Source organism: Bubalus bubalis, chromosome 2, assembly GCF_019923935.1.
Source record: "Bubalus bubalis isolate 160015118507 breed Murrah chromosome 2, NDDB_SH_1, whole genome shotgun sequence".
NCBI classification, from domain to species: domain Eukaryota; kingdom Metazoa; phylum Chordata; class Mammalia; order Artiodactyla; family Bovidae; genus Bubalus; species Bubalus bubalis.
The window spans coordinates 78,353,299-78,366,571 of NC_059158.1; the positions used below are offsets into that span (position 1 = coordinate 78,353,299).

At 43.8% G+C, this 13,273-nt stretch overlaps 1 protein-coding gene across 1 annotated transcript in view; it reads right to left on the reverse strand.

The window, feature by feature from the left end:
• Positions 1 to 13,273, reverse strand: part of MYO3B (myosin IIIB) — a 547,383-nt gene that overhangs the window by 421,001 nt on the left and 113,109 nt on the right. The window contains exons 3-4 of the mRNA XM_045163938.1: positions 8,454 to 8,637; positions 7,385 to 7,519 (exon numbers count right to left, since the gene is read on the reverse strand). Coding sequence (XP_045019873.1) covers positions 7,385 to 7,519; positions 8,454 to 8,637 — 319 coding nt within the window. The remainder of the gene's footprint in view (positions 1 to 7,384; positions 7,520 to 8,453; positions 8,638 to 13,273) is intronic.

Here is a 13,273-nt window from a genome sequence, read left to right on the forward strand (position 1 = left end):
GATATGCAGATGATACCACTTTAATGGCCGAAAGTGAAGAGGAATTTAAGAGCCTCTTGATAAAGGTTAAAGAAGAGAGTGAAAAAGCTGGCTTAAAACTCAGCATTCAAAAAACTAAGATCATGGCATCTGGTCCCATCATGTCATGGCAAATAGGTGGGGAAACAATGGAAACCGTGACATTTTCTTGGGCTCCAAAATCACTGTGGATGGTGACTGCAGCCATGAAATTAAAAGATGTTTGTTCCTTGGAAGAAAAGCAATGACAAGCCTAGACAGTGTATTAAAAAGCAGAGACATTACTTTGCCAACAAAGGTCAGTATAGTCAAAGCCATGGATTTTCCAGTAATCATGTATGGATGTGAGAGTTGGACAATAAAGAAGGCTGAGCACCAAAGAATCGATGCCTTCGAACTGTGGTGCTGGAGAAGACTCTTGAGAGTCCCTTGGACAGCAAGGAGACCAAACCAGTCAATCCTAAAGAAAATCAACCCTGAATATTCATCGGGAGGACTGATGGTGAAACTCCAATACTTTGGCCACCTGATGTGAAGAGCCTACTCATTGCAAAAGATCCTGATCCTGGGAAAGATTGAGGGCAAGAGGAGAAGGGAGTGACAGAGGATGAGATGTTTGGATGGCACCACTGACTCAATGGACATGAGTTTGAACAAATTCCAAAAGACAGTGAAGGACAGGGAAGCCTGGCGTGCTGCAGTTCATGGGGCTGCAAATAGTCGGACATGACTTAGGGACTGAACAATAACAACAGCCTGCTCATGACTTGCAAGAGATTTAGAACTTGATGCTGCACTGGCAACAAGGTCAAGCCTAGAGTTTGAATGAAAAGGAGAGACAGGGAAGAGCCCATGATAAGGAGTATCAGGGACCTAAGACACAGGGAGATACCAAAGGCAGACAGTAGGAGGACTCAGGGTCATCACACAGTTGGAGTGTGGTCTCATTGCCATACGTGTCAGATGCCATGAGCATCTGCTGTATTCTGATTGAAATGTCACCCCAGAGAAGGACAGGAAGAGGGAAAAAGAAAACCATTTAAAAACTAAGTCCTTATCCAAGTGACTAAGCTTTGAGCTGGATTGTGAAAATGGGAAACAAATTCCCCAAACTTGTCCCTTTCCAAAGAAGCACTCAGCTGACTACATTTAACAGGATGAGTTCAAATCAACTGTTTCCTCTAGGCAGGCGGGGGGCTCAAGAACAATGTTAGGTTTAGCTATTGAAAAGAAAGTGACCTCTTGACTCTCAGTAGTTTGTAACTGTCCAGTTTGTATCACTCAATCATGAATACTGTCCCTGCACTCAAAGAGTTCAACACCAGAAATGGATACGTGAGTAATAAGAGTGGCAGGAGGAAGTGGAGTATGCCCAGGGGGATGGTGGCACTGTAGAGGGAAGGGTGACTTCTGCCATGCCAGGGTGGAGAGGGAACAGTCTGGGACTCTTCCTGGAGGATGTAACACATACAATGAATCTGAAGGACAAACGAGCTTATGGCAGATGAACTAGAAGAAGAGCATCCTTGGAAAAGGGACAGCATATGCAAGGAAGGGAGCACAAAAGAATGAGATGGGTGGGAGTGTTTCTATTTGCCAGTCCATCTACGTGCATATGTGTGTCTCTATCTGTGTGTCTGAATTCTATGTACTCTGCCTCTGTTGGGACCAAGGGACAGAACCTAGCACACAGAGATGGAGAAGTAGAAAGGGGAACAGGGAATGCAGGCGTGCCCTGCCAAAGTGTGTGGACTTAATGCACACGTATTACAATACCATAGTATACCATTGGATAGGAGTGGTAAGCTAGCAACAGGTTTTAGACAGGAGGTCTGTTCAGATTTCTAGAAAGACCTTGGTAGCAGATTGGAGAGTGAACAGAACAGGAAGACAAAGGGAGCTGGACACCTATCGGGAGATATTGAAGCAATCAAGAGAAGCAAGGTCAATAAGTCAAGAGTCCTGAGGACAAAGAATCAGGGACAGATACAGAGTGGGTGTTGGGGGGTGGTGCTTTTATAAGATAGCATCAACAGGAATTTTTGACCAGTTGGATAGAGAAAGTTAAGAAGAGACAGAGTCTAGGGATCTTGTGAGAATATCAATAAAGTTCTTTGATCCTCTAAAGCCAAAGCAGTAATAGACACGCAAAGCACTGCCACACTTTCATCAGAACCACTTCTCGTCTGGCTTCCATCTCAGGGAGGCACATGCTTTATTGAATTGCAAGTGCACTATTAAAATTCTACCCAGAGAACATTTAAATTAAATACTGGGTGATGATCCAAGCTAACTCAACCCTGGAATTTTCCCCTGAAACCTCATTTTAGTCTCTCTCCTGCCCTACTTTCAATCTGGCCATTTCTGCAACAAGAGCCTATTTGGTGGCATTTTAGATGGGTAGCCAACTTACAAACTTTCTTCATAGCTCTAGAACCTACGGATGGATTAAAAGCAGCCATTTTGTCAGCAGGGTCAAAACTCAGCTGTGGATTTAAGGACAACAATAGAATCTGACTCAGTTGGTGCCTTTTGTTCACTAAATGTCAGAGTTTAAGAGCTGTCTGATTTCTTGTGGCTCAAAGAAACATATAATTAAACTGCTCAGGGTACCTTTAGAGGAAGCAGTCCTGTGAAGCTGATAAGCCCACTAGCAAGGTTTTAAACGGCAGCCTGTGGGTTACAGGGAAAGGACTTAGGGTACTTGGATATAAAAAAGGAAAGCGGATGCACACTGACAATTGTCTAAGCAGAGTAAATATTCAGTGAAATGGACTGAACACTTTAAAAGCATGACAAGGGAACTATATTTAAATGCATCAAATAATATAATCCTCTTAAAGCTGTAAGGAGGCAGCCAAGCTTCCTACCTCACCCACCCCTGAGGGTTGGCACCTGCAGCCTTTTATTCCCGCCCACGCTGCCAGCCATCAGACTCAAATACAGAGGTAGGTCTGCGTCCCTGCGTTCCTCCCTACGCCCTCAGCATTCAGGAAATGTGGCAGCTGGATGTATGTTGAATTTAACGAGCGTTTCGCTCCAAACCAAGAAAAACAGAAAAATCATTTACATTCCACATCTATTTTCCAAAACATCGTTGAATATTGATTCAATCACAGTATGTGCATTTGCTAAGATGGTTGTAATTTCAAGCAATAAAATGTTCCTTGCTCCATAAGCCATCAGCTTTCTTCTACATTATTAAAGAATGACCCATGCAACACAATCACCAGACCTTTATTCTAGTTGAAACTCTAACCTTCAAGTAGATCCTGTACTGGCATGTTGATTTGCCCTAAGAGGACAGAAATAGGAGGAATTTCTTTTCAGTGCTTTTTTGTTCAGTGGACTTGATCTTTCAAGGGTGTTAGGTTCTACAGAGGGCATAAAGCAAAAGGCGAGGATTATCAAAATTACTCTTGAAGATGCCTTAGGGAGCACCATGTTAGACAATGTCCACCCCTCAGGAAGGCCAAGCAACATAGTTTTCCTCCACAGCATTGGGAGACATGTGTTTTTTACTGATACAAAGTGAAGTCACTGTCTTGCCCCTACAAGAATGAAAACAATGTCACTTGAAACCGTGGAGTTCCAGTCAGGGTGGGCTGGGAGGAAGATGCTCACACCACGAGAGGCAGGAGGGCCCCAAGACCACCACCTCCTGTTTCAGCCTCTCTCCAGAGCACATCGTAGATCCGTTGGGTAGGCAGAATCACTCCAACACTTCAGCTTCTTAGGCCCTCTTGTTTTTGCTGAATAAAGATAGCACATGAATATAGGATGCAACTCAGCTGCATTTCAAAGTTCTTGCCCTCTCCACTCCCAAATGTTCTGTACTTTCCTTCTGACCCCCAGGCACCCCAGTGACTCTCATTCTAAGATCCAGCCAGAAACTCTCATTGGAGTCAGTGTTCTGTGCTCCAGGGCTTTCTAACCATCTCTGGCCAATCAAAACATGGTTCAAACCATCAGAGTTCCACTACGACCCTGACTTGTTAACATGATAACCTTGACTCATGCCACAATATCAATGGGTGAAAACGCTTTAAGGTGGTAACTTGCAATGATAATGGGGCTTAGACTGGACTTTCTAGGGCCTTAAATAAATAAATGCAAAATCTGAACAGAGGTATCATTTCCCCCCACTTTGGCTTAGATACTGAACTTACACATAGATCTTTGAGAGGAAAAACAGGTTAAAGATAATTCTTTCATTTGGTTTTAAAATATAAGGAGTGGTTTTTTTTAGTTTACATTGTCACTAGCACTCTAAACGCTCAACTATTTCTTTTAAGTTGAACATATTATTTGAGCAGAAACAGTATTTACCAGTGGAAAGTTTTATACCAAAGGAAAACAGAAAAAAATATATTTCATGTCTTAGCAAATACTAGGCATTTTGTCTGAATATGGAGCTTTTCTTAAAGGTCTAATTTCTTATTATATTTCATTTAGGTGAGAGATAATAAAACTTGTAGATTTTTTGACTTTAACATTAACTAGAATAAAACTTATTCACAAATTATCCAAAAGATTATTATGTATGTCTGTCTCCATATCTTTCTCCTATAGTAGTTGTCTGTCACTGAGGAAAGCTTTGGTTTGCTTTCTGGTAACAATTAGTAATTAATTTCAGAAATGACATTTTTATTTGCTTTTGTTTTCAGAGTTGTGATTTAGGAGGGTTATTAATAACAGTTTTCTATCCTCAAGAATTGCTCTGCGGAATAACTTCTCACGGTTCCTTTCATCATATTCAGCAAGGAAAGAGCAAAGGCAATATAAATTTAATCTCAATATACAGGATGAAGGGAGCAATATTAAACAGATCATAATTTTATTGTGCAAGTTTCCTAAAGCACTTATTAAAAAGCTACAGGCGGTGCAACATGATCAAGGTACTGTGTGGACTGTCATTATCTTCCAGCGGAGTGTGTGTGTGTGTGTGTGTAATCAGGAACTGCTGCCATTTCAACCAGAGACTCGAAGTCTATTTCCTGGACCTGACAGACAGCATCATGGGCAGCAGCAACACAGAATGGGAGAAAAGCGAAGTGCAATCCTTCTCTAGTTCTGCCGTATAACTGGCTATGGGACGGTAGGCATGCCACTCCTTCTCTGGGTCTCTATTCCTCAACTGAACACTAGGAGAGTGACCTGAGGAAGGCCAAGGTCCCTGCCAGCTCTAGGAGTCCAGGAATCTGTGTCTATAAGCGTACTGGAGGCACTGGACACAGCTAACCCAGGAGCCTGGCATGGATGGCCCATTCCTAGACAGAAAAGACTGAGGATATCTGGTTCCCCGTGCCATCAGCTTGGGCATGGACCAACAGAACCCGCAAAAGGTATAATATCTGCATACTGTATTGCCGAGGCATGAATAATTCAGTGTGCCAGGGCAACCTCATTATCTGTGCTTAGTCACCCAGAAAAAGCAAGCGACAGTCTGCGGGGGAGTATTTGCACAAGGTTCAGTTCACAGTTCTGAGCTCCTTCTCATCTTGCAAGGCCAGGTGCGGCCCTTTCCGGCTGCCTTGACTGTGCCTGAAGGGCTGACATTCAGTCACTCCTCAAGGGGAAGAGCACTTGTCCTCCAGGTGGTGGCAGGTCTGAGCAGCCTACCTACCCACCTGGTCAAATGGAGGGAGGGACAGTCCCTTTTCAGGCTCTGGAAAACCCCTGGAAGGTCCAGTTTTCTATATCTGAATGCAGAATCTTTTTAAGTCGGGGTAAAATGAAAAGAAACTAAGACTTCTTGGTCACTGTACTTATATTATTAAATGATAACCAAGTTTAAAACACTGAGGTCTTACAGAGTTTAAGAAGAATATAACCCTAGAGACATTAGAAATTATTATTTCAGAGACCCTAGAAATATTACTTTCCATATTGCACAAGAATAAGCATTTAAAAATTAATGTTATTAATATTCTAGAGCTTTGTACACAGGATAAAATCTGTAATATTCCCAGCGAACGAGTGGGGGATAATAAAATCCAAAAGATGATACTATGAGAACATGCTATGTGACGTAACCAATCAACTAAACAGAAAAAGATGATTTCTAAAAACCAAAATCCCTTGCATCTGTATATTCTGAAGAGTGCCATTAGTGTGACAGAAATGTTCCTTGCAGATTATCCCATCTGAATACAACAAATGAATTTCTCACACATGGTTACTACGGCATCCAGTATATATTGTCTCATGACCAGGCCCTCCCAGAGCCAGATGGGAGGTTTTCAACAAAAGACCCCAGACGGTGAATCCAGGACTGACCTCCCCTTTGTGGCTTCTCTCTTAAAGCTTTCACACATGTCCCCACGCTCATGGATCACACGTGTGACCTCAGGCATGGAGGCTGGTTCAGAGGGGTGGAGTCTAGGACAGATGAGGGTGGGCCTAGTGAGCACGAGGCAATACAACAGACCTGTCCTAATATACTGATTTCACATGCTGTCACTGCGTTGTTGCCATGTTAGTCCCATGGACGAACTGTATTTGCAGGGAACGGACTCTTTTGCACCCAGTTACACATATTCATTAACAAGGGAGAAAGAAGGGCAAGACTATAGCGGATACAGTGATGCTGGCTTCAGACTGTCTCTTCAAAGCAGATGTGGCCAGGAATATCAGCTGCTCCCTGCTCCCAAGTCTCAGAGGCACCTCTCACCAGGAATTGTGCCTAGCTACAGGGAACTTCCTCCCCCAAGGCCACATGCCCGCCCAGGCTGGCATGCATCCAGTGATTGGTTGATGCAAAGATAAAATACAGGACGACCCTACAAGAGCATCCCAGGTCTTCTTCTCCCTGAGGATGGGCTGAGGCCTCTGTTGCACCTACACTGATGTTTCCTATCTCCCTTGTCCAATCCCACCTTCTGTCCAGGTCTAGCCCCCAAAAGAGGAATTCTCAAATAACCTTCCATACACAACTGTCAGAGTTTATTTACAGGAAATCCAACCTGAGATGAGGATTAATGACCATCAATGGGCTGATTCAAATTTGGCAAGCAAGTAAACCTTGGGTTAACAACTTTTGAAAATGAGCTGCAATCAGTTGGAACATGTTTTCTGTGAAATCTTCCCAGCCTGGAGTAGAAAATAATCTTTTCCAACTATATTCTTATATTCATTGTATTAGAAAAAAAGATTGTTAAAACCTCAGAAGCAGAAAAACATGCACATTTTCAGCACACAGCCTACCTGTAAGAACATAGAGAATACCACATTTGGTAAGGTACCTGAGATATGCAGGAGAGATCATTTCCCCCAAATGTACATCTTATACTATTTAGGCAATAACGTGTCTGCTCACCCCTGGTGCTCTGTCTGAATCGATGGTCACCCAACGGGAGCCTCTTACCTCCAGGACCAGCCACAGCTGTCCTCCCACACAGTGATCCGCTTTGTAAAACATTCCGTAAAACTTTACAACATTGGGATGATTCGGGAGAAACTGCAAAATGTTGTATTCTGCCTCAATCTCTTCATCCATATCCTATATAAGGGAAAAAAATGCATGCTGAATTCAGTATAATGTGTGAGGTAGGCTACAGGACTGATGCCATGATCAGGTAACCCCTTAATAAGGCATATTTAGTCTGCATTTTTTATGTCATCATTACCATATCTTGAAAACACCTAACAATGAACATGTAGATACCAACTAAAGCCTTCTAATTGTTATATCAGTAAAATGTCTTCATTATATATCTTTAATAATAATATCATAAATATCCTTTTAAAATTTAAAAATGTCTGAATTTTCAAAGCAATTAAAGAGAAGTAGTGCAAAGGGATCCAACCAGGATACAACGCTTATAACCTCACTGTGCTAAACAGTGGACAGCATTGTAAGCTCAGTGTTCAGTGCTCTGAATTATGGATGCCAAGCTAAGAAGGCTGAACACCACAAGTCTGGGCCACTTTGTAACTTACAGAGAGACCAGACTCTGTGTAAACCCAAAACATCACTCTTTACAAGAGAATAACTGTTGAAGAGCCCTTGGGACTAAAACCAAAACAATAGTAAAATGGACAAAAGAGAAAATCAAAGGAACTTTTGACCCCAGATGGGCCAGACTTCCCTGGTGGCTCAGACAGTAAAGTGTTTGCCTATAATGCGGGAGACCCGGGTTCAGTCCCTGGGTTGGGAAGATTCCCTGGAGAAGGAAATGGCAACCCATTCCAGTATTCTTGCCTGGAAAATCCCATGGACGGAGAATCCTGGTAGGCTACAGTCCATGGGGTTGCAAAGAGTCAGACACGACTGAGCAACTTCACTTCACGTCACTTCATTCAGGAGGGCCAGGGAGTCATAACTCATTTTGGGATATCATGCCAGGTTTCAGTATCTCTAGAAAATCACCCCCAGAATCAAGAAGGAAGTTGAAAACTCAGTGTGCATGAAACCCTATATTGTGGGTACTTACACTGATTGGATCTAGAATTTTTACTGCAGCCAGGCTCCCATCTCTCTTATTAGTCACCTTGTAGACCTTGCCATAGGTGCCTTTACCTATGGTCTCTATAATTTCCCAGGTATCTGTGGGATCTGGAAGTGATTCAAGTCCAAGCATTGTGGCGTTATAATGAAACAATCCATACAGATGTCTCCTGGTGGGAAGAAAAGCTTGTTATGAGCAACAGATCACAGGAGTAGTGTCAGTGGGCTTTTGAAACAAGAATATTTTTATTTCTTAACCAGCAATCTTGTGGTACTTTCCTTTTTTTAACTGTCCCCTTGTACTTTAAGAAGACTTTTTTTTTTTTTTTTTAAGAGATTTGAAGCCTCTTTAAGAAATGCGGGTAGAAGATAGAGGGTGGGCAGCATGGCTCTGTAACATCTTTAAAAACACAATTCTAAAAGGGGAGATTATATCCACACAGAAGGAGGGAGTAAAAGGGCCAAAGAGGATGTCCAGTCATGACCAGACAACCTCATTCTAGGTTACTAGTCGTAGCTTCTGATGCCAGGAAAAAATCTGAAAGTCTCAGATCTGAGATCTTTACAGCCAAAGTATGTAACCTTGGCCAGGTCTCTCCGATGGTCACTAGAAACTAGCACCCAGCTTCTGTGTGCAAAGTCTGGGCTGTTAGGAAGGAGGATCTGGTGCCTGTACAAACCCCTATGTCCCTGCCCTTTCAGAAAGCTTATGTTAAATCTTCCAGGACTCCCCTGAGTCTCGAAAGGCTGGCTCAAGAGTTAATGATTAGGAAATGTGAAGATGTAGAAACAAAGAATAGCTATTGGGCCAAGAAACTGGTAACAACTTAGACTATAAATCCGCCTCATAGCAGAAACACTAAACTCCCAGTTCGCTGAAAGATACGGATAAAAGCCTGACACACATTTCTGAATTGTTTCTACAGGAAGAAGACCGTAACCAGATGAAAACTGCTGAGCACAAGAACAGAGATTCTAGACTGGCTGAAACTAGAAAGCTGATGATGCTTGCAACTTCACCTTGATGCCAACCAATCCGAGATGCTTCTGCACAAGTTGATCACACGCCCTCCCTCACACTGCCTTTAAAGGTCCTTCCCCAAAGCCATCAGGGAGTTCAGGTCTTTGGGGCATTGGCTGTCTATTCTCTTTGGTTGATGTCCTGCAGAAAACATTGAACTTTCTTTCACCACACCCCGCTGTCAGTGGATTGGCTTTGGTGTGAGCAGGTAAGAGAACCTAAATTGGGTCTAGTAATAGCATCAGTCAGTGCACAGTATCCATTGTCATCCAGGTCTTAGGTCCTTCAAGGATTAGCCAAGCCTGACCCCATCCACACAGCAACAGCCTACTGTGGGAATCACACTGAATGGCTAATCAGAAGCTACAAGCTCACCCCACCTTAGCAGTAGTCTATTTAATAAGGACTTGGCCCTGTAAAGTTTAAGTACTTTAAAGTACCAGCAGCAAGCTTGGCAGGCAAACAAAGTCACCCTAGACTGGTCCCATGAAAAAGCCCCTTCAAGTATAGTTATTCCAAGGCTGGAAGAGGGGTCTTAACCCCAGGCTGTTTCTAACCTCAGAAAAGGGGCCACTAGACTCCAACAGGAACAACCACAGCATCCAGTCCCCAGATGTCCACCTGGAGTGAGCCCTTCTGCCTTATGCTGGGCAATCCAATTTCCACTTCTAATTATCTTCCAGACTGCATTCACTCAAGACACAGCCTTTTGACTTGGAACAAAAATTCACTTTTCATCCTTACCCTTTCTGATGCGGGCATTTCAAAGATATTGAAAACCATTACCAAAACCAAACAAAATCCCAATATCTGTGGTATTGATACTGGGAGGGAATCTGTCTTTCCAGAGTCCACCTGGCAGGAATTTCATGCTCTGAAGAGGTCTCCAACCAGCACCTTGAGAGCCCAGGCCAGGCTTACCTGGGCTGAGACGATGACCCTAAAAGGTCAGGTGGTCAAACAACTCCTGATTTTCATCTTCTGGTTTCAAGATTCTAATGAACTCTAAGCTTTCCCCTTGGCCAGTGTTTCCCAAAATCCACCTTTCTCAGCACATGTTTCACAATTCTTGCCATATATGTATGCTACCTGTGCTATTAGCTACTAATTTAAATGACTTGCTTTTTTACATAAAGAAATGTCTTATGTTTTTTAAATTTTTTATTGCCCACTGACTGCTGGGAGAAATATCAACAACCTCAGATATACAGATGACACCACCCTAAAGGCAAAGAATGAAGAGGAACTAAAGAGCCTCTTGATGAAAGTGAAAGAGGAACAGGAAAAAGCTGGCTTAAAACTCAACATTCAGAAAACTAAGATCATGGAATCTCGTCCCATCACTTCATGGCAAATAGATGAGGAAACAAAGGAAACGGTGACAGATTTTTATTTCTTGGGCTCCCAAATCATTGTGGGCAGTAACTGCAGCCATGAAATTAAAAGACGATTGCTCCTTGGAAGAAAAGCTATGACGAACCTAGACATGCTAGAAAGAAGAGAGATCACTTTGCCAACAAAGAGACATGTAGTCAAAGCTATGGTTTTTCCAGTAGGCGTGTACGGATGTGAGAGTTGGACCATAAAGAAGGCTGAGCACCAAAGAATTGATGCTTTTGAACTGTGGTGTTGGAGAAGACTCCTGAGAGTCCCTTGGACAGCAAGGAGATCAAACCAGTCAATCCTAAAGGAAACCAACCCTGAATATTCATTGGAAGGACTGATGCTGAAGCTGAAGCTCCAATACTTTGGCCACCTGATGAGAAAAGCTGACTCAATGGAAAAGACCCTAATGCTGGGAAAGATTGAAGGCAGGAGGAGAAGGGGACGATAGAGGATGAGATGGTTGGATGGCATCACCAATTCAATGGACATGAGCTTGTGCAAACTCCAGGGAAGCCTGGTGTGCTGCAGTCCACGGTGTCACAAAGAGCTGGACACAACTGAGCAACTGAACAACAATAACAACATGGCGTGTAGGATCTTAGTTCCTCGATCAGGGATCAAACCCACACCCCTGGCAATGGAAGTCTGGAGTCTTAATCACTGGGAAGTCCTATACATATCTTTTAAAGGCACTTCATATCCCTACCCTAAATCATTTGCCATATATCAAAATTAACTGTGAAAAGATATTTATACTAAAAGCAACAGTTGTTCAAGCACAGCCAGGGACTGCTGCCCCTGTTCTTTTGGGGAAAAGAAGGAGATCATGGAGTGATGGGGTAGAGTTAAAGACTAGCACAAACTTTCCCCTTAATCTCATCAGAAGACATGAAAAAGAATTAGCAGGTGAACAATTTTGTCACTATGTAATTCACTGTCCTTTATTGTAAGATCCTCAAAACCTCTGAACACCTTGGGAATGGCTCTTCAGCTCAGCTTCTACAAAAGCGAAAGGCAGGATCAACTGGGTATGTTGATTAAGGCCAGACAAGTGGGGATGGGAAGGGTAATGAGATGTGCTTCCTGGAGAGAAGAATCTGGCCCATCGATGTGGCTAGAATTGCTTTGTACTCACCAGGACAGGCCCTGTTTCTCCACTTGCATCTGGGCTCAGCGCCACTGACACAGAGGTGCTGGGCCAAAACGCCTGCACGATCCAGGCTCTGCCCTGCCCAGCCCCAAGATCTGCCTAGCAACGCATCTCTCTGGGCCTCAGTTTCCTCACTGGCATGGTGGGGCTGCTTCTGCCACCCACTCCACATTGTGGCTATGAGTCTAAGAGGATGAAGACAGAATGAAGTGAACGTGGTGAATGCCGACCAGTGATAGTCGCCGTCACAAAGGCTCAGCACCATGTTCTGCCTCAGGAGAGGCAGCACAGCTTCTTGTTCTGTTCTATTTTACCCTCAGCCACAAACCAAATGAGAACCAAATTTGCTCTGCTCCAAAATGGCAACCCACTCCAGTATTCTTGCCTGGAGAATCCCAGGGATGGGGAGCCTGGTGCGCTGCCGTCTATGGGGTCGCACAGAGTCGGACACGACTGAGGCAACTTAGCAGTTAGCAGTAGCAATCAGTTATCAGTTTCCAACAAATGGCAAGAATTCGGTGTGCACAAGTGAAATGAAATCATAGCCCATGGCAGTGGGAGAGGACCCTGGAGGCCCTCGAATCAAGTGGTTTCCTAATGATTTGGGGCCATGACACCCTTTTGTTAAATTAAATCTTACTTAGGATGCTGATGGATAAGCTGAGAGAAGTGGTGTCCTTCTGGCTGAGGGAGGCTGGGGAAGCGGGTGCCTGCACTGTGCCTCCCATGGGGGACCAGAGGGAGCACCAACCCCCTGGTCTGCTTGCAGCTGCTGGGTTCAGCACTGAGAGTCCTGTAGCCTGGGAAACCTCAGAACTAGGCGAACCAGGAGAGTCTGTCACCTTAGACTCTGGGACCTTCTCTGAGCACTATTAGAAAAGCCCTGATTAAGTAGCCTCCACCACCACCATCTCATCCCCTGCTATGGTTAAATTGTAACTTCCCCACACCCCAATTCATATGACTCTGAGTGTGTGTGTGTTAGTGTGTGTGTGTTAGTCTCAGTCGTGTTCGACTCTTTGCAACCCCATGGACTGTAGACCACCAGGCTCCTCTGTTCATGGGATTTCCCAGGCAAGAATACTGATGTGAGTTGCCATTTCCTTCTCAGAGGATCTTCCCAACCCAGGGATCGAACCTGGGTCTCCTGCATTGCAGATAGATTATTTACTGTCTGAGCCACCAGGGAAGCCTGCCCCAATTCATATATGGTGAAGTCCTAATCTCCAGTACCGCAGAATGTATTTGG